This window comes from Leuciscus leuciscus (assembly GCF_965113295.1).
Source record: "Leuciscus leuciscus genome assembly, chromosome: 20".
NCBI lineage: Eukaryota > Metazoa > Chordata > Actinopteri > Cypriniformes > Leuciscidae > Leuciscus > Leuciscus leuciscus.
In genome coordinates this window covers 22,331,545-22,352,766 of record NC_138744.1, presented here as the reverse complement: position 1 = coordinate 22,352,766, position 21,222 = coordinate 22,331,545, and the positions used below count along the sequence as shown (strand labels likewise).

Here is a 21,222-nt window from a genome sequence, read left to right as displayed (position 1 = left end):
GTGCGTCTGTGGAGGGAAAAGTCCGCTGTGCTCGGGTGCAAAATAGGAATGATACATGCGTCGCTGTACAAAGTCAATTGCGCTGGGTGCAAGATAGGGCCCATAATGTTACTCATTTAAAGCTACACTGTGTGATATTTTCCCCCATCTAGCGGTGAAATTGTATATGACTACCCAGTGAATATTAGTTTCTGTTCCTTTCAATTTCGAGGGAGTTTTAACTCCTACTGTGGCCGTATTATTCCAAGATTAACATGGCTTCCAGTTCGACTTCGTCCAATTGCGCCTTTAAAACTATCACCTGTGATCCGTCGCAGCACAGATTTATGTTACAAGGTAAACAATACTTTTTCACCATTGACGTGAGGAAAAGTAACGCAAGTTATACTAGAGGTCGTTCTGACGTTATGCACAACCATGCTATGGTTAGACAAGCAACTATAAAACTTCGAATTTACACAAATAGGCTGAATTACCTGTCGAGAAGAAAGCAGGCAACTTTGGTGTCCGTTTTAAAATCTTTGCTCCTCATGAGCTCTTTCCATCTGGGAAAAGTTACTCCAGTATTGACTTTTTAATTCTCTCTTTCGCTTCCTTGGCGACTCTGCTACATGTCCTCGAAAATAGGCGTGATCCTCCATCAGCAATCTTTCAAATCTGCCGGCAGTCGCGAGTAATCTCCCCCTCGCATTCGTCTCTGTGTCACTGAGTGTAAAGCGCGAAAGGCGAAGCTTGAATTTACAGGTATGTCCCTCTTTGGCTAATGTAGTTTCAAGATGGAGGGGCAACATGGCGACCGGCAGATTATAAACTTACGAGAATACTTTATTACTTGAAAGAAGAAAATATACATTAATGAGCACATATATTTTTGAAAGAACTAAGTGTTTTTTGCTAAGAATCAACAAAAAAAAATTACACAGTGTAGCTTTAAATAATCCACGCCCACGAATTACGCAAAAATATGTGTGAGGCCTGGTTTAGAGAAGATAGTGTTGTCGCTATGTCAAAGAGACGCTGTTTTTACATTTCCAAAACTCATTTGTTTGACCTTCCTAAGGCTGACGAACTTAAGAGTGGTTAAAACTTAAACGCTGCACATTTTATGGAGAACAGCTTGTTTTCTGTTGCTTTTGTAAACTCTCGCTTTTGTAAGACGGTTCACCGCTCCTTCGGAAAATTAACCATGGTTTTCTGATCGATTACTGTTTGTATTACCTTAGTTTTCCAAAAAATATCACGATTAAATGGTGTATAACATTGTATTTATAATGTATGAGATAATAAAAAAATAAAAAAACACACCACTCTGAAACGTCCTGTGAAATCCGTGCTTGCAAAGTCTGTGTATGTTTCTTGTTCATTAACATTGTCAGGGTCTGAATTGGGCTCGAATTGGTTTGAAATTGACGCCATCCTCAATATTTACACTAGAGAAGAACTCGCAGTTATGGAGGGGCAGGACATTTTCCGAACAGACGCTAAGCACTGCAAATCACAACACACTGGGCCAGCTAACCAATCACAGTACATATTTCGGAAGGAGGGGCTTCATCGAAATCGGCGTGTTCGAGCCAGACTGGGGACAGAGGTGCTGTAATAATGTAAAATATGTGAAAAATAATGCATAAATAAAGGGCACTATTGTCTAAATGTTAATTATTTATTTGAAGTGATTTATTAATTTATAATTTTATTGTTATAATTAACCATGTCTTTACATGTAAAATAAAAAAATTAAATATCTATTTATTTATCAATTTGAAAGGTGATTTATTGGTTAATTTTATTGTTAAAAAATAATTTTAAACTTAGCATACTGCAAAACAATTATACAGTTTAATTTAGTCAAATTCACCTATGCTTTATCCATTTATAATCTAATTTTGGTTAATAAACTGATCATTGATTTTTTCATTGTATTTTTAAGTGGTCCTCCACATTTACTGTGCTGATGGTGAATCGTTGATAGCGTGTTTGTGTGAAAATAAACCACACTGATTTCAAAACCAATGGTATATTAAAATTCACGCCGGTCTCATTTTATCATTATAGCAAAATAAAGCAAAAGATCAAATAAATTACATGGTTAAAAATTCAAGTTCCACAGATGCAAAAAAGCACACAGTCCTTTTCAGAAACACCTCCGATACACACACGTATCTTCCCTGGAGTGTTAATACCTTTTCATACATATTCTCTGCTATTTTCCACTCATCTCACACTGGATTAAAGCTGCATTATATAAAGCACGAGTTGAGGATACCAAGACTCATTTATTAAACTAGAATATAGGACTTGAGAAATACGACTGTTTTTTTTATTTATTCAAATGCTCTCCTAATTGAATTTTTGAGTTTGCAGCTTTGCAAATCTATCTGATAAATGCACAAATCGATCAAAATGACTTTGTACATTTGTCAGTGACAAAACACATTTTAGCAGCAATGTTGAGTTGCTTGAAAGGCAAACAGTCAGAGACATTATAGGCAGATATAATTTACGAATGCGTTTTAACATGGACAAATAAGTATAGAATAAAAACAATCTGTTGTACAAGGCTTGAGTCTTTTGGCTTGCGTGTGTGATTCTATCATTTTGTCTTTAACAGCATGGTTTCCTCCCTTTTAGTCAACATTTTACAACTGCATACAATTCCAGCTTGATTCTAGAGATCGGCAATTAAAAATACACTAAAATTGAACATTTAAACATTATTGGGGCAAATAAAACAAATAAAGTATCAGAATGTGATCTATTACAGACATTTTACATACAGTGTAATCTGATGATCTGATATGAAAACCCTGCTTTCCGATTCATAGGACAGATACAGTGGCAAGTAGTCATAACTGTGGTAATAACAGTGTAATAAACCCATCAGTGCATCAGGGAATCAAAGAACCATGTAATTTCACAGGCTGAACAGATCTTAAATATGTTCTAATACTTATTGGTGACAAACAATTATTATTCACAGTTTAATACTGCTAAATTGAATCACTTGAAAAACTAGCAAGTGTAAGCCTGTGTATCAATACTGTAAAAAAAAATATTGTTTCAACTCAAAAAGTACGTTTTTGTGCTGCCTTAAAATTTTAAGTTTAGTCAACTTGTCACAACTTGGATATTTGAGTTGACTAAACTTAACTTAACTTAAGGCAGAACAAACACTTACTTTAAGTTAAAACAACAATTCTTTTTTGAATTTGCTCATCACCATACAATATCTAATTATGAAAATATTAGAGACATAAATACAGTGAAGGTTAAGAAAACTTTCATTTGACATGCCAAAGGATTCATCAATTAAATGAAAGCAACCAATAAGCAATAGTATTCTAAAATGTATCACATCGCTGCCTGTATGAAAAAAGCACCTGTGAGAAGGATGTCTGAGTCAGATTATTGTTCAGCGAGACCTAATATTGCAATTTATTTATCAAATTCCAGACCTCGTTCTTATTATTTCACTGATTTTCAATGGAATTAGAATAGTATATTCTGCAGATACTACAGGCACTGTTGACATGCATACAGCTAGAATAATGTCCCTTTTGTCATCCATATGCCTCAGATTGTGTTCAACATAAACACTTTGATCCATAAATACTTACCACATTCAAAAAAGATCAAACAATCAAACAAAATACAATATGTCCTTTTGATCAAATAAAAAAAAGTTACATTGATATAATGATATAATTAAGGAGCAACTAGCAGCCTTTGACCCCTGGGAAAAACAGGCAAGATGTCATATGTTCATGTCTTCCAGGTTCATTCCATAACTCTCAGAAATCCTTATAACAGACTTCTCACTCTTGTCAAAATGGTCTCAAACGCATGTGTTTGTGTTTGGTATGTTAAATTCTTTTAGGCCCAATGCAGATTATATGGTGAAAATGTTTTTTATTTTTTTATTCTCTCCAGTGTTACTGACTGATAAAATAGTGTAAACCCAACCATACCCTCAAAAGATCTTTCATTTTGCCTTGTTTTCACTTAAATTGCAAACTATACAACAACCATGTCATGTCTATGTGCAGCGGAAAAAAATACAAAACAAAATAAATAAACTGCATACTGGAATTCTCTTAATTAATAAAAATTACAACGAGTCAGTAGTCTGAAACTGGAGCCGATGTTTTAAGACATAAATTAAGAAATCCTAACTACCTATCTATGTCACTACCCACAAAAGCATCCCTTTAGAGCGACCTAACTATCTACACACAGTTTCTAAGAGGGAACGATCTGCAGCACAGATACCCTGAACTTAACAGGGAGTTGAACTGATAACTAAAGTTTGAATGAGATCAGAGTGTGTATATTTCAAATATCTAATAACTTTTACTGCTAAATCTATATGGAAGTGAAATCTATCAACTTTGGCTGCTTTTTTTTGTTTGTTAGAAGTCCCTTCATGTATTTTTTTTATTTTCTGTATCCCCATTCTTTTCTTATGGTCAGGTTATGGCTAAGATATAAAAGCTATCATGGATGGCTCAATTTTGTAGCGTATTCATTTAATAGAACAGCATTATTATCTTTCTCACTTTTCTGTCAGTTTAATACAATCATAGCTTTGTGCACATAAATTGTCATCTATGGAAGCTCCTTGTTACCTCAGAGTAAAAAATAAAAAAAGTAACTGTGCGACAAAGTTGAACTCTTTCCCCTCCATTGACAGAATTTTCCGGCTTTCCGTGTTTACACTGTTATATGTTAGGAGGTGATATTACGCATCCTCTGAAAGAGGACAGAATCTCCGGATTCAAAACACAGGCGTAAAAGGAGCAGAAACAAGCGATAAAAGCAAAGCGTTGTAGTCTTTGAAAAGAAGAAAAAGGATTTTCTCAGCTTTTTGTTCAAAACGTTTTTTATGAAACTTACCCACATTCAAGTATTGATATAATAGAATGCATGAAGCTAGAATAAAATAGCAGAGGCTCTGTCCTTTCTTTTGATATATTGTATTATGTTCAGATACTCATTCAACAAAATACTCTGGGGGACATGAAAGTTTTGTGAAAATTATCAAAAATGCTTGCGTTGGCTGCCAACTTAAATAAAAAACACTGGCGGGGAAAGAGTTAAAATAAGAAATATTCACACTTTGAGATACAAAGTCGCAATTACGAGATATTGCGCTGCATTGTGAGTTATAAAGTCACAATTAGTAGAAACAAACTCACAACTGCGAGACATAAAGTCACGATATTGAGAAAGAAAATTGCAAGATGTAGTCACACTGAGATATAAAGTCACAATTACAAGATATAAAGTCACATTTTGACATGTAAAGTGAGTTGTAAAGTCACAACTGTGAGAAACAAACTTGCAACTGTGAGATATAAAGTCACAATTAGCAAAAAACTTGCAATTGCGAGATGTAAAGTCACAATATTGAGAAAGCAATTACAATATATAAAGTCACATTTTGAGATATACTGTAAGGTCACATTGTGATTTATAAAGTCGCAAATGCAAGGAACAAACTTGCAACTGTGAAATGTAAAGCCACAATTTTGAGAAATAAAGTCGCAATTGTGAGAATCAAAGTCGCAACTGTGACATTTATAGTAGCAAAACCCTTTTTTTTCTTTTACTCTGGGGTGGAAATGGGCTTCCATAATCATCATCTTTTGCCAAATCATGTTTAACAAAAAGCAAAGTTGTCTATTTATCTGAAGTAGAGCTATCACGTCTAAAATTTAAAACACAGATATTCTAAAATACCAAAGAGATATCCTTGTACCTGTTCAGTCCTCAATTTCTTCAAACATGACATTATTTTAGGAGTGAGCGAGAGGAAGTTTCTCAGGGCTTTGAGGGTTTGATGGCTTGTGCGACTACAGACGATGCATTTTAGCCTGATGGTGGATCATCTGTGCAATACCAAATGGCCTTTGATTGCCATTAACATGCAAATTTCTCCTAAACACATGGCTTTTGATTGATTAAAAGAGTTTGAGGTGGCCATCATAATTTTGCCACATCAAGCCCGATATACTGCGCCAATATACAGTACTTGTATTTCTCAAGAAATGTTGGGAAATGACGTTTATTTTTCTCCCCACCTTTAAAACTGCAGTCATTACTCACTGCTTGGTTGGTTTAAACAGTACTATAAGAATACTGCATCCGGCTTTCTCCATCTTGCATGCTAATTCATCTGTTCATTTAAAATCAATAAATCACATTAACTACTTTCAAGTTTATGTGTGACTGCATGGATGTTCTGTTATGTGTACGACTGCAAAAGCTATGCCAGTTAAACCAGTAAAACTGTTTATCTTTCACACACACCCCCCTTCTTATTCAGCGTCTGTAAGGCTGTAGGGGGGAGGGGGTCCCAGGGCGTTGTCTGAGGGTGTGGGGGTACCCGGCGGGCCGCTGGACGGGGTGGGTGAAGCACCTGGATCCTCAGAATCAGAGTTCTCCTGAGAAAGGTCATCCACCAGAGCCCTCCGGCCAGCACGCATGGAGATAGGGAGCGGAGCTCGCCTGAGACAGAGACAGAAACAGAGAATAATCACATGCAATTCATACACAAAACGCGAAATACATAGACAGTGTCCCCGAAACATATTTGGCTATCTTTAAACACTTACTGTGTCACACGCACTACATATTGCAAAAATTGATAACCTTTTCTAGCCATTTTTGCAGTATAGCAGTTAATTCTGCTATAAAGAGTACAGAATCTCCGGATCAAAACACAGAAAAAAAGGAGCAGAAACAAGCGATAAAAACATTGCTTATGCGCGTTGTAGTCTTTGAAAAAAAAACGTGATTTTCTCAGCTTTTTGTAATTTTTTTCGCTTTTTTATGAAACTTCAACCCACATTCAAGTGTTGATAAAAAAGAATGAATGTATGTTCAGATATTCTGGGGGCTATGAAATTGTTGTGAAAATTATCAAAAATGCTGGTGGTGGCTGGTAACAAAAAAAAAAAAAAAAACGCTGGCGGGAAAAGAGTTCATTTAGAATAGTTATTTTCACTTTTTTGTCAAACGTTTTGCTTTAAATGTTTTGTTCTAAAAACAAACCTCAAAACAAAACAAAAACTCAAAACAAAACAAAACCTCAAAACAAAACAAAAACTCAAAACAAAACAAAAACTCAAAACAAAAACAAAACAAAAACTCAAAACAAAACAATAACTCAAAACAAAAAGCATTGTTTTGGTATTTTGTCGCCTAATTAAAAAACAGTTCATACATTTTGAATTCTGACTTAAGTATTCAAATACTTTTTGGGGTCACTGTTTATGAACTGGAAGAAAGAAAGAGGGGAAAAAAGAGGAAACTGAAATGATTAGTGGAACAGAGAGAATCTGATTCATCACCATTTATAAACAGGAAGTGACCCACAATCCAATGTATACTACACCATCTTGATACGCTTCAGAATAAATCAGTTATAAAGGACTGTCTCTAATCTCAACAGGGCACATACCACCAGAATCAAGAGGAGACAGGAAATGCTCAGAGAGGAACACAAAACACACAGTCTGACACTTTAGTATGAAAACCTACTGTTCCGACTTCTGCCGTTCTGTGACGCTGAGTTGGTGTAGGAGACAAACACACAAATATGGATGGACACAAGACACATTAGATGAGTCAATGAAACATGCACACACAGTACAACAAAAAATGGATATGTATTAACACCTAAAAGACTGAAACTTTCACTGTCCTGACCAGAGGCATTGTGACAAGTTTCCAGCAACAAGCAATTTTTCCATTCACACAGAACACTAAACTGTGTGATGTAGTCATGAGAAGATATTTGATATAAACTGTAAAAGGTGGATATATGCATGTTGTAACCTTAAAGTGTTAGTTCACCCAATTACTCACTCTTGTGTCGTTTCAAACCCACAAGCTAGTTTACTAAAATGTTAGTGCTTTATACATGTTCGTTGATGAATGTTTATATGTGAATGAAAGCATACATTAAGTTTGTTCATCATATAAATCGGTTGTGTCTCTTCTGAAGACTTGGATTAAACCGCTCAATTCATATGGATTAGTTTTACAATCTCTTTATGAACGTTTTGAAGCATCAGAGTTTTGGGTGAATAGACTTTCAATGGAGGGACAGATCATTAAAAATATCTTCATTTGTGTTCTGAAAAAGTCTTATGGATTTGTAACGACATAAGGGTGAGTAAATGATGACAGAGTTTACATTTTTGGGTGAACTAACCCTTTAAGGAGTTATTTCTACCCAATCTGAGCCATACAAAAATACGTTTTTTTTTGTTGGTTAAATAAATAAATAAAATATGGTCACACAATAGTTTAGGGTCCAAATTTCACTATTAACTAATTATTAACTATGATTTTTGCCTTAAACTCCTAATTACTGCTTATTAATAGTTAGTATGCAGTATGGTCAGCAGAATAAGGCATTAATATGTGCTTTATAAGTACTAATAAACAGACAATATCCTAGTAATATGCATGCTAATAAGCAACTAGTTAATAGTGAGAATTGGACCCTAAACTAAAGTGTTACCAACTTGCTTGTTGCTTTTTCATTTTACTCTCTTTGAATTTTACACACAAAATGGCAAACTTCACAACAAACCATCATAATCTTTACCTGAGTTGGGATCGTAGAGTGTTGAGCTCGCGGTTCATGCTCTGCATGCCATCGCTCATTTCCTCCATCTCTCGCTGTAGTTTCCTGCGCTGAGCGTTGGAGCGAGAGTTCTCTTCCTCCACCTCTTCTAACTGCCTCTTCAGCTGACGGAGACGCCCCATAGACTTATCCAACTACAAAGAGAAAGAGAGAGAGATTTTATCATTGTAGAATTGCAGTTGTACTGAACGACCCACAACCCTGAAGCGAATCCTGCAAATCCTGATATGAGTTTGTGTAGGTTAACAAAGGCTGGTTAGGTAACAGAAGCTACATATGTTATGTAATATGGCATTTAAAAGAAAATAAAAAACCCAGACTGAATCAATGATTAGCGGTGCTTTGTTGGATTCATTCCCTCGAGCTACGAGTACACACTATTTTACCTTTGTCTCTTTCCCCCCCAATTTTAAAGTTTAGTTAATTTCCTAATCATTTGGCTATTTGAATTGACTGTTTTAATGTGATGTATCTCAAGTTGATTGATTTGGTTAAAAGTAGAACTCCTTAGTAAAATGTTTTATGGAGAATTACTTTTTTGAAAGCTTATGAATGGAAAAAAGAAAACAATTAGTTCAGTGTAACAAATAGTGCAAAAATTATACACTAGCCCTTAGTTTCTATCCTTTGCCAATGTTATTTAGATTAAATAAACACAATTATATATATATATATATATATATATATATATATATATATATATATATACATAGGGAGGAGGGAGGAGTTTTGGAGCTTTTTGAGAAGTACCTGCTCTCTATACTGATCTGCATGTCTCCTTTCATCCTCCACCTGCATCAAAACTTCCTTCAGTTTCTTCTCTGTTTTCCTCACCAGCTTATTGGCAATGGCTCGCTCTCTAGGAAGGGAGAAAAGGAAGAGAGGACACACAAAACAGACACATTGCTATGAAGACACAGTGAATGAAGAACCTTAAAAGAATAATCCATGCAAATTTTTTTTTTTTATTATTTTTCTCGCTTTTTCAACAAACAAACAAACAAACAAAAAATCATATTCTCTTGTTCATACAATGCAATTGAAATGGTAGCCATAGTTGTCGATCTATATTTTTAAGCTTTATTTTAAGTCACACCAATGGCTTTGGAACGTGTGAATATCACACACAAGTTGTACAGGCCAACTTTTATGATAGTTTTTGTTCTTTTTAGAGCTGAGCAGTCCCTGGTCCCCATAAACTTTAATTTTATGTAAAAGAGCAGTTCTGACTTTCTGCTAAACTGAATCAACATTGAACTGATTGAGCTGAATGATGACACTATTGCCTCCTGTTATGGCGCTTTTCCACTGCATGGTACGGTACGGCTCGGTTCGGCACGGCACGCTTTGGCGCTTTTCCACTGCATGGTACGGTACGGCTCGGTTCGGTACGGCTCACTTATGGCGCATTTCCACTGCATGGTACGGTACGGTACGGCTCGCTTCGGCTCGCTTTAAATGGTACCACCTCTGTTGAGGTTCCAAGCGTACCGTACCGATACTAAAATGTGACGTGAAAACACTGCAGATCACTGATTGGTCAGACAGAATCATCAATACCAGCGTCATTGTATTTACGACACGAGACACTAAACCCGCTAGATTTAAATAGCCAGTAAACAACAGCCAACGCTGTAGCACCTGTTTTAAAAGTATTTGCTTAAAAAAAAAAAAAGAGTATAATCTTCAAAAAAAAAAAGAAGCTGAATCGTTGGTTGCCGAGGAGTGAATGGGGAAACACGGAATGGAAAATTCGCATTTAATATGATGATGTAATGGCAGTAGAGACGGTAACTATAACGATCAGTCCCACCCACTTTGAAGCGGTACTAACTGCAGTGGAAAAGCAACCGGGCTAAAGCGAACCGAACCGTGCTGTACCGAGCCGAGTCGTACCACGCAGTGGAAAAGCGAAGCGAGCCGAACCGTTCCGCGCCGAGGCGAACCATACCGAGCCGAACCGATCCGTACCATGCAGTGGAAAAGCACCATCAGAGATGCTTATAGCTGAATTGAACTTGTTTCATTATTGGTGAACTTTGAAACATTGACAGTTGAATAATGACACTATTATCTTCTGTAGTGCTGTTTTACAGCTGAAATTGAATTTGTTTCATAATTAATCAATTTTACAGCATTACACTTATTTTCATGTTTATTAATGTGAAGCTGCTTTGAAACAATTTGTATTGTAAGAAGTGCTATATAAATAAATGTGACTCAACTTGAATAAGAAAATCATTCAGATTTCATTTTACATTCAGAAGACATCTGTTCATTTGACCTCCAAGTTTATCTCTAGCACCCCCCACTGTTTTCTTACTGTCTCTCCTGCTCCATTTGTTCCTCCATCGATTCTATCTTGGCCTCAAGGGCGGCGACGCTGAGGCGATGTTTCCCCTTCACAGTTCCCTCCATCTCGCTGAGACGAGTCTTCAGCTCTTTATTATGCCTCTCGAGAGCCTCTCGTGCGCTTTCGCTCTTCTGTGCAAGTGTCCTTTCTCCAGATAGCTGGACTGTAAGAGTCTCAACCTAAAAAGTATAGAGAGAGATGTAGAGTGCTCTGTCTCTATGTGTTTGTGTGATAGTATAGTGCGCTTCTTTGTGTACCTGTAAGGTGCTCTTCCTGTGTCTCTCGGCTATTAGTTCAGCATTACTTTGTTCTTCCTCTAACTCTTCCTCCAGCTGAGTGATTCTTCCCTCAAGACGCCGCTTCTCTTCAATCAGTGCAGCTCTACAGGGCAAACAAAGTTAAAGACAACATGAGTCCTGTTTATTTTTTTTTAATAAACCGGCCTGTTGTTGCACACTGTTTATCAGTGCATAAGAGAATAATATTAGACAATAATATTGGTATTCAAAATACTTCCAAAAAAATATTTTTAATCTGTGGGAAAGGACTTTAAAGTGGGTGTTACATACACTAACTTTCACATATTTGGGTTTGTAAGATTTTTTTTATGTTTCTGAGTCTCTTCTGTTCACCAAGGCTGTATTTATTATTACAATTTAAAATAACTTTTCCATTTTAATCTCTTTTAAAATGTAATTTATTCCTGTGATGGCAAAGCTGAATTTTCAGCATCATTTACTCCAGTCTTCAGTGTCACATGATCCTTCAGAAATCATTCTAATATGATGATTTGCTGCTCAAGAAACATTTCTCATTATTATCATTGTTGAAAACAATGATGAATGGAAAGTTAAAAAGAACAGCATTTATTTGAAACAGAAATCTTTTGTAACATTATAAATTAGTTAACTGTCAGTTTTGATCAATGTGTCACCTTAATGAATAAAAACATTAATTACAATATATATATATATCATACAGACCCAAAACCTTTAAACGGTAGTGTAGACAAAAAATAAAGACGTTTTAGATGGAGAACAAATTATTACATTATTACAATTATGACATAAGACGAGGAACATGTATTAAGAAAGTTAAATTGTTAGTTCACCCAAAAAGTGAAAATTACTCCATGATTTACTCACCCTCAAGTCATCCTAAGTGTATATGACATTCTTCTTTCAGACGAATACAATCAGAGTTACATAAAAAAATGTCCTGGCTCTTCCAAGCTTTATAATGGCAGTGATTGGCCATTTCTGTTTTGAAGTGCAACCATCCATGATAAAAGTGCTCTACACGGCTCTGGAGGGTTTATAAAGGCCTTCTGAAGTGAATCGATGTGTTCGTGTAAGAAAAATATCCATATTTAAAACTTTATCGACTAAAATAACTAGCTTCCGAAAGACGGCCGTACGCATCGATTTACAGCGGAAGAGTAACCCTTGACCCGACTCACAATGTAATGACGAACGTGGAAGCGCAGAGGATAGAGCAAAACAAAATACCAGTCACGAATTAGAGTCTAAAACAACAATTTTTAAAGAGAAATGTGGGAGGTGCTTGAGTTTGTTCCCCAGCCCTGTTTGTTTGAACCGCTAGAGGCTTCAATTCTTACGTTAGTCCAACATCCTAAGTCATTCATGCGTCACTGGTTACTCTTGTGGCGTAAGTGCGTACTTGTGTTGTATGCGTACGGTCGTCTGCTGGAAGCTAGTTATTTTAGTCGCTAAACTTTTAAATATAGATATTTATCTTACACGAACACATCGATTCACTTCAGAAGGCCTTTATTTTAACTCCAGCACAGCCGAGTGGGTTACTTTTATCATGGATGGATGCTTTTTTATGGACTTCAAAACAGAAACGCCCATTCACTGCCATTATAAAGCTTGGAAGAGCCGGGACATTTTTTTATATAACTCAGATTGTGTTCGTCTGAAAGAAGAATGTCATATACGCCTAGGACGACTTGAGGGTGAGTAAATCATGGGGTAAATTTCATCTTTGGGTGAACTATCCCTTTAATAGAGGAACATTTTTAAATGCATTGTGAGTGCTGTTTAGTGTTGTTTCTAAAGCATACACAAAAAGATGCATCTCATCCTCCCTAAACAGAAAGATATCTCAGGGTCAATGAACATCAACACAAGCACAAACAGATACTGACTTTCCAGTTGAAGTGTTGACAATTTCATCCGCCATTTCGTCTCTCTCCTGCTGGGCCTGTCTCCGCTGCCTCTCAGAAACGGCCAGCTCCTGAGAGAGTATCAAAATAACAGCGAATGAGAGAGAAAAAAAGAATGAAGGAGATGCATTTCAAATATCTTCTGGGTTACATAGGCAGGGCAACACACCTCTGTCAACTGTAACAGTTCTGCCTCCAAAGTCTGTAGCCGTTTCTCGCTGTCCTTTGACTGGACGACGATCTCGTCTCGAGCCAACTTGGTTTCGTCAAGCTCACGAATTAGCTCCTTCATCTGAGTCTAAAACACACACAGGAACACACTAAATATCCTAATCAGGGATCAATCAATCAAATTTTATATGACCCCTGGTTTATTTGAATGAAGTCTGGCCTTCGTAATGAAATAATTGAGCCCTGATCTACAATAAGCAACTAGTTATATCACAGCTCTCAGCAACATCTTTTTAAAAATGTCTTGTGGTTTATTTCAAAATGAACTGAACTGACAAACCTGGAGACGTTTCATCTGTCTAAGTGCTTCCTCTCTGCCCCGATTGGCTGTTTCCACCTGAGCCTCAGCCTCCTGCAGCTCGGTCTCCAGTTGTTTCTTGACCGTCAAAGCCTGAGCTCTCTGAGTCTTCTCCTCTTCAAGCATTGTTTCAAGCTCTCGCACCTGAACAAGTAATAGAGGAAGAAATGTGAGAAAAATAGGTCAAGTTCAATTCTTTTCAGCTCTGAGCATCTTCAAAGACTATCTCATCCCTTCACTTGTTCGTTCTGCTGAGGGCAGTTACCTGTTTGTTAAGTGCTCTCCTCTTTTCTTCTCCTTTCTCCTCCTTAGTGCTGATCTCTCTCTCAAACTGAGCTCTAAGGGCCTGAAGAGTAACATCCAGTCTGAGGCGAGCGTTTTCCGCCTCTGTCAGCTCATCCTCCAGCTCTTGGGTCTGTTCTTTCAGAGATTGTGCCTCTGTTTCCAAAGCCCTCCGAGAACGCTCCAGCTCATGAACCTGAGGAGGTGAAAAAAGTCAAAAGTCAAAGAACAGAATATGTTTTTGCTATTACTATGCTATAACATGTTAATAACCTCTGTGCAAGCACACAGGTAAAAAGCAAGCTGTACATTTTTGCCCACGTCATCTTGGGCGTTGACAAGCTGCTCCATCTCCACACGAAGCTGCTTATTGGTTCTCTCCAGCTCATCTCTCTGCTCTGTTGCTTCCAGCAATGCTCTAGAGAGAGACAGGAAGCGTGTTTCTTTCTCTCGACTCTCTGCTTCTGCGCGGTCCCGTTCCTCCAGCAGTCGAGCACTCACTGCCTTCTCCTCTGCCAAACACTGAAGGTTAAAGGTCAAAGGGTGATGAATATTTAGAGCTGCACTGCTAAATTTTTTACCTTTTTTTAATAATTTTTTGTACTTTTTAATGACCAAATATGAATTTATACATATATCTTCCTATCAATACATCTAGCTGTCTATCCATCCATCCATCTAGCAGTTAATTTATCCCTCCATTTATTCCTCCATCCCTCGCTCCCTCCATCCACCAGTCAATCCATCCCTTTATTGATTCACCAGTCAATCCTTCCATCCATGCATCAGTCAATCTATCCATCCATTCCTCAATCCACCAGTCCATCAATCTATCAATTAATCCACCAGAAAATTCATCCCTTCATCCATCTCTCCTTCGATCCACTTGTCAATCCATCCATCCATCCATCCACCAGCCAGTCCATCCATCCATCCATCCATCCATCCATCCATCCATCCATCCATCCATCCATCCATAAATCCTCTATCAATCCATCCACCAGTTAATTCATCCCTCTATCCATCTCTCCATTGATCCACAAGTCAATCCATGCATCCATCAATCCACCAATCAATCTATCACTCCATCCATCAGTCAATCTATCCATCAGTCCATCCATCCACCAGTCAATCCGTCCATCCCTCATCCACCAGCCCATCCATCAACCAGTCAATCCGTCCATCCCTCATCCACCAGCCCATCCATCAATCCATCCACCAGTCAATCCATCCATCCCTCATCCACCAGCCCATCCATCAATCCATCCACCAGTCAATCCATCCATCCCTCATCCACCTGTCAATCCATTCATCCATCCACTGTCTATCGGTCCATCCATCCATCCCCTACAGTACCTGATCAAATTTCTTCTGTCTCTTCTCCAGAGCAGTGCAGTTTTGTCTCTCTCTCTGAAGAGCGATAGTCATGTCCTCTATCTCTTCTCTCAGCCGTTCTTTCTGCCTCTCTATGCGTTCTTTCTCTTCTTCTTTGGCTCTCTCTCTCTGTGTAGCATTCTCCAGCTCTCTCTGCAACTTCCTCCTGGCCTCCTCCCCGACCTCCACTGCTGAATTCACTTCCTCTGTCTGTCTCTTCAGATCAGATAGCTGCATGGGCACATAAAAAGAATATGATAAAATGGAGTAAAGATGGTTAGAACAATAAAAATGTTTTCCTTGATTTGCAAATGGGTGTAAACCTGTTGTGTATGGTTTTGAATCTGGCGTGTAAGCTCTCTGGTCTTCTCCTCCTCCTCCTCTAGTCTCTCCATCAGTCCAGTTTTCTCTTCCTCTAGAGCACGTACACGTGAGCCCAGCGTCAACTTCTGCCGTGTCTCATCCTGCAGTAACTCCTAAAAAATAACACACACACACACACAAATATTAAGCATGATTAAGAGGCCCTCACATTCACAGTCTCAGAGAGAAATCACAGTCTCTAAGATCTGCATTGAAATAGAACAACAATCAGAGTGAGCAGAGAAAATCAGTTTGGTTAAGTCCCATGAGCCTATTAATATGTAGCGGAAGAGAGCAAATTAAAACACACACTTGCACACACACAAAAGTTACCTGCACATCATGTAGTTGGCTCTCCAGGCTGCTGACCTCCTTACTTAGACGGTGAGATTTGGAGTCAGATGAGGAGAGGGAACTGGACAGAGACTCAAGCTCTGACTGAGAGGGAGAGATTTCGAAGAGAGTTTAGACTCGTTTCATAATTGGTTTGATCCATAGGTTTGATTCAGACTAGAGTTTCATTTAAAAAATAAAAGTGGACCAGCAACAAACATTTACTAGCTGGTCATACCAACCTAAATTGGTCACGCTACTGTTTGTAACAAGGTGGTTTGTAAACCACCCAATTACCAGCTTGGACCAGCTAATGTCCAGTTTGGACCAACTAGAAACCAGCTACCATGTACCAAAAATAGCTATCATTTTAAGCTAGATTTTCCAGAATGGGAAGGATTGCTGTCAGCTTAAAGTTTTGCAAACGAAAAAGGTCAATGAAGCAAAAAAAATAAAAAAAAGTAACTTTCAAAATAATCTGTTGATCAATGTGGCCAATTCACGTGACCAACTTTAACATGTTGCGCAGTCTGCATGGGTAAATCGTTCAAACCTCATGCAAAATTCCCAATTGCCTGGTTTCCAAATGACTAGATTCACAGTAAATAAGGCCATACCTTAACAGTGAACTGTACCAGAGTTCACATCAATTGTACCTAAGACCTCCTTAACAGGTATATTTGGGAGCAGTTCCCTGGTTCAGAAAACCATTTTTACATAAACCAAATCAATTCAAATCAACTCTGATGTCAAACGGTAGAAAGTAGTGGCCTTAGTAAAAATTTTTTTTTTTTTTTCAATTAAGCCCATTTCCTCTCTCTTTTTCCCCATTTTACCTGGAGTTTACTGAGTCGTTCCTCTCGCTCCTCTCGTTCTCTATCGGCCTGCAAGAGGCGTGCGTTGACTTCCTGTAACTGTCCCTCTGCCCTCTTTCTGCCCCTCTCGCTCTCCATCTTCCCTCCCTGTAATGTCTTTAGCTCAGCACTCAGGTTCATACGCTCCTCCTCCAGAGCAGCCTTCGCCTTCTCCAGAGACTGACGGGACTGTGGAGATACACACAAAACTTGGACATGTACCAATACAAAAGCTGGTTTCCCAGTGAAACAAACAATCTTGCAAACAAGCTGCATTTGAAGTAAATGCTAGGACTCACTCTCTTGGCATTGTCTAGCTGCTCCTGTAGGGAATCTATAGCGGCGGTGTGTTTGATGCGGAGCTCTGACAGCTGAGCTTCATGACGACGGGTCTCGTCCTCTAAACATCTCTGAAGCTCTCCTAATTCAGCCTCACGACGAGACCTAAACAAACACACACACCGAAATGCCTGTGGTTAACTCTAGTCTACCCTTCTGTAAAAGAAGTATGCTTAATTGTTTTGAATGTGCACTTTAGTGTACTTCCAATCTTAAAAGTATATAAAAAAAAAATTTGACCGTGCAGATAATATAGTATTAATGAAATAAAAGGCCACTTAAGTGTTTTTAACGAGAGTACACATTCATGACTGCTTCTTAACACACTTAAGCATGTTTTTTGTTTTAATAATAATTTGTAATGCTTTAAAGAAGTACACTTATTTTGATGTGTTGACTAACATACTAAAGCACATGTCAAGTATTTGACTATTTGACCACCCACGCGCACACACACACACACACACACACACACACACACACACACACACACACACACACACACACACACACACACACATGCAAACACACACCTGAGCTCTTGCTGAGCAGCTGTAGTGTCGAGTGTATCTTCTAGTTCAGTTCTCAAAGCCTCTAACTCCTCCCCCAGATCTCTCCTCTGTTTTTCGGCTCTCTCCCTCATCCCTCGTTCATTATCCACCTCCTCTTTAAACTCCGAGACCTGAGACATGGCCTCTCTCAGAGCTCTCTGAGCTTCGGTACGACGTGCCCCCTCTTCTTCCAGCCTAAGAGAGAGAAAAAGAGAGCAAAAGATGTCATTACTGGAGAAGTATTAGCAACTGTGCCAGATTCACTATAAGGCATATTTGTGTTTGTGCGTGTACCGTGTCTGTAGTGTGGTGATCTCTTTCTCTCTTTGGCTCAGGCTTCCTCTCAGCTCTGTGACGAGTAAGCTCAGGTCAGACAGCTGCTCTTGAGCCTCCACTGATTCTGCTTCCATCCGTCTCTTCCACTTCTCCTGCTCCAGACGGCCCTGCTCTTCCCTCTTCAGGCGCTCTAAAGGAGAGAAAGAGACAGTTATTCGGACTTGGTGTGCTTTTGAACTATCATTGCATTGAAAAGAGATCATTTGAAATGAGGTGCACTACTGTTCAAAAGTTTGGGGTCAGTAAAACTCTTTTGCATTTAATGAATACATTCTTGAAATTTAGAAAAAATTCAACATATCCAGTGAATCATTAACAATGACATTTTTAAATGTATTATTAAGTCAAGTACTGTTACCTTCTAAATCAGCGATGACAGCTTCCTGTTTGTTTTTCAGCTTGTTAAGACTCTTCACCTTCTCCTCTTCCTCTGTTAGTTGATCTGCCACTTCATTCAGTCTCTCGTCCAACTGTTTCTTCTCCTGAGAAAGAGAAAGATGGAAAGATTCATAAACCACTGTAATATTGTAGCTGCATTTTTTCAGACAAATAAACAACCCTCTTCTCTTTAAAGTCATCATGAAATCAAAACTGACAATTCTTACTTCTTTATGGAATACTGCAGTAATTATTATCCAACTATCCAATAAATTCCCAATGGGAAAAATCAAGTCCCGCCCTATATTTTTTCTTGTTCGAGAAGCGGTTTCACTTGGATAATGTCACAATAGGGATGAAAAGACTGTTGCAACTTCTGTTTCATGCGACTTCAACTACCTTGCTCAATCTGTCTCTCTGCTCTCCCAAAGTCAAGGTCTCGGCTTCCAGACTCTTCACTTTGCTTTCCAGGGTGACTTTCTCCAGCTGGAGGCGCTGACGTGTCCCCTCTTCCTCCTCTAGCTGTTCTTCCAGATCCTGAGAAAAAGAAAGAATAATCTTGACAGAAGATATTCAATAGTAGACATCAGACACTGAATAAAGCTTCAGTCCTCCTCACCTGCACATGTTGCTGCACTCTCTTCTTCTCATTGGTCATCTGAACGGTCCTCTCCTCTTCCTCCTCCAATCGGGTCTCCAGCTCTCCCAACACATCTTCAAGCTCCTGTTTGCGACTGGCCAGCCGTGCTCTCATTTCTTCTGCCTCCGCGAATAACTCCGCCTCCGCCTGAAGCTGGTCGGTCAGCACTGACTTCTCCTCCATCAGCTGTCAAGAAGACATCCAGATGAATGTGGAAACCAAACAAATACATTTCTTTCTTCTTTTCGTTTACCAACATGTACAACAAAAATGAGTGAAACAATGAAGTAGTCACCTGTTGGTTTTTTTTGTCCAGTTCAGTAAAGTCAAGCTCTAGTTTACTCAGCTTGTCTTTGGCTTTCTGAAGCTGTGCTTCCCGAGCTTGAATCTCTTCATCTTGACGGGTCACCTGCAGCAAGGGCTTCACCTGGAGGAGAGGTCAAAGGTCAAAAAGCAAATAAAAAAAAAATCTAATAAATGCGTTTTTTTTTCAAAGAATCCTGAATAAAAATGTATCATGGTTTGCACAAAAATATTAAGCAGCACAATTGTTTTCAAAATGATAATGATCCAGCATATAAGAAGAATGATTTCTGAAGGATCATGTGACACCGATGACTGGAGTAATCAGATGAAAATTATGCTTTGCCATAACAGGAATAAATTAGAAAACACATTTTAAATTGTAATAATTTTTTACATTATTACTGTTTTACTGTTTTGATCAAATTAATGCAGCCTTAGTGAGCATGAGAGACTTCTTTCAAAAACATTTTTCAAAATCTTATTGACCCCAAACTTTTGAACGTGTAATTCTGAGTATGTAGTAAGAGAGAGCACTTCATTACTTTATATATTGATACAAAAATGCCATGTTCATTGTGTTTACATGTTAGCTTTAGCTACATTCTAAGTAAAATCATTACATTAACGGGGCTACATGTAAGAATTTTCATGTATTGATCACTTTTTTATTGCCAATGTATGAACAGCTTGTAACCAGACTTAAAAAAGAGACCTTCCCCGACTTCCTAGGTTGTCAATGAAAGCCTGTAGACTGATTTTTATGTGAAGGATAAGTTGCTGGCTGCAGTTTACTTAATGGCCACCGGTTTCGCTAATAACAAGGATTTCGTAATTCTACAAATAACCCCTTTAAAACTCATTATTAGGCCTAATTAATTTTTTACTTTATATAACATGTTGTGTAATGCTTTATGTTACCTTGGTGAAGAGTCTCCACCACTGCCAGTTTCTGAGCTTCAGGTATGCTGCACAGTTCCTCTGCATCACACGCAGAGCGCTGAGCTGCTGCTGCTTCTTATGGAATGCCCTGAAAGAACACATGCCAGTTAAAACTTACATGCACACATATTACACACCACACAACCTATACGCACGCAGACACTTACCTCCTGGCGAGGTATCCACGGGCCGCGCTCTGGAAGCGGATGATGGTGTCAGTGATCTTCAAGTCTCGTTCTTCCTCCAGATGAGCCAGGACTCCAGCCCGGAAGAACACCTTACTCTGTCCTACCCGGAAAAGGTTCTTGTCCAGCTCCAAAGCACTGATCTATAGATACAGTAACAATACATAATCAACAACATGTAGAATACTAATCAGAGATCTGAATAAAACACTAAACCACCATTGACCTTCCCCACTCAGTTCTTGACCCCAAAGCATCTGTGCTGTTCACATTTATGGATCCAAAACTCTAGTGTGTAATATCCTCTATCAAATCAATATTATGAACTCTTTGATTTAGGTTTGAGTGACATCACTTACCATGAGCTCACACGCCTGTTTGCCATCCATAAAGGTTCGAGGAATAGCATTTGGAGTCAAGATCTCATACCTGAGAGATACACAAACAGAAAAAGAGGCAGACAGATAAATAAGACGCAAGAAGCAATAATCTCATTTATGTAAGATATACATAAATCATAAAAGTATTACTGTAAGCAATTATTTTTTCCACAGACATTCACACAAACACACACGTGCGCACGCATGCATGCAGACACACACACACACAATTTACT

At 38.4% G+C, this 21,222-nt stretch overlaps 1 protein-coding gene across 7 annotated transcripts in view; it reads right to left on the bottom strand.

The window, feature by feature from the left end:
* Positions 1 to 2,001: 2,001 nt before the first annotated feature.
* The window catches only part of myh14 (myosin, heavy chain 14, non-muscle), a 43,983-nt gene continuing 24,762 nt past the window's right edge, over positions 2,002 to 21,222 (bottom strand). For 6 of the 7 annotated variants that reach the window (XM_082150229.1, XM_082150233.1, XM_082150231.1 and 3 more), the window contains 25 exons: positions 20,966 to 21,035; positions 20,589 to 20,749; positions 20,401 to 20,509; positions 19,472 to 19,603; positions 19,156 to 19,362; positions 18,936 to 19,073; positions 18,517 to 18,640; positions 18,117 to 18,288; positions 17,805 to 18,017; positions 17,232 to 17,376; positions 16,915 to 17,121; positions 16,079 to 16,183; positions 15,706 to 15,858; positions 15,365 to 15,613; positions 14,318 to 14,530; positions 13,992 to 14,204; positions 13,709 to 13,870; positions 13,367 to 13,495; positions 13,180 to 13,268; positions 11,267 to 11,390; positions 10,980 to 11,188; positions 9,407 to 9,515; positions 8,618 to 8,790; positions 7,543 to 7,569; positions 2,002 to 6,507 (listed from right to left, as the gene is read on the bottom strand). In XM_082150229.1, the coding sequence (XP_082006355.1) occupies positions 6,318 to 6,507; positions 7,543 to 7,569; positions 8,618 to 8,790; positions 9,407 to 9,515; positions 10,980 to 11,188; positions 11,267 to 11,390; positions 13,180 to 13,268; positions 13,367 to 13,495; positions 13,709 to 13,870; positions 13,992 to 14,204; positions 14,318 to 14,530; positions 15,365 to 15,613; positions 15,706 to 15,858; positions 16,079 to 16,183; positions 16,915 to 17,121; positions 17,232 to 17,376; positions 17,805 to 18,017; positions 18,117 to 18,288; positions 18,517 to 18,640; positions 18,936 to 19,073; positions 19,156 to 19,362; positions 19,472 to 19,603; positions 20,401 to 20,509; positions 20,589 to 20,749; positions 20,966 to 21,035 (3,823 nt within the window). In that variant the 3' untranslated portion in view covers positions 2,002 to 6,317. The remainder of the gene's footprint in view (positions 6,508 to 7,542; positions 7,570 to 8,617; positions 8,791 to 9,406; positions 9,516 to 10,979; positions 11,189 to 11,266; positions 11,391 to 13,179; positions 13,269 to 13,366; positions 13,496 to 13,708; positions 13,871 to 13,991; positions 14,205 to 14,317; positions 14,531 to 15,364; positions 15,614 to 15,705; positions 15,859 to 16,078; positions 16,184 to 16,914; positions 17,122 to 17,231; positions 17,377 to 17,804; positions 18,018 to 18,116; positions 18,289 to 18,516; positions 18,641 to 18,935; positions 19,074 to 19,155; positions 19,363 to 19,471; positions 19,604 to 20,400; positions 20,510 to 20,588; positions 20,750 to 20,965; positions 21,036 to 21,222) is intronic. The other variant, XM_082150230.1, reaches the window with a different exon arrangement.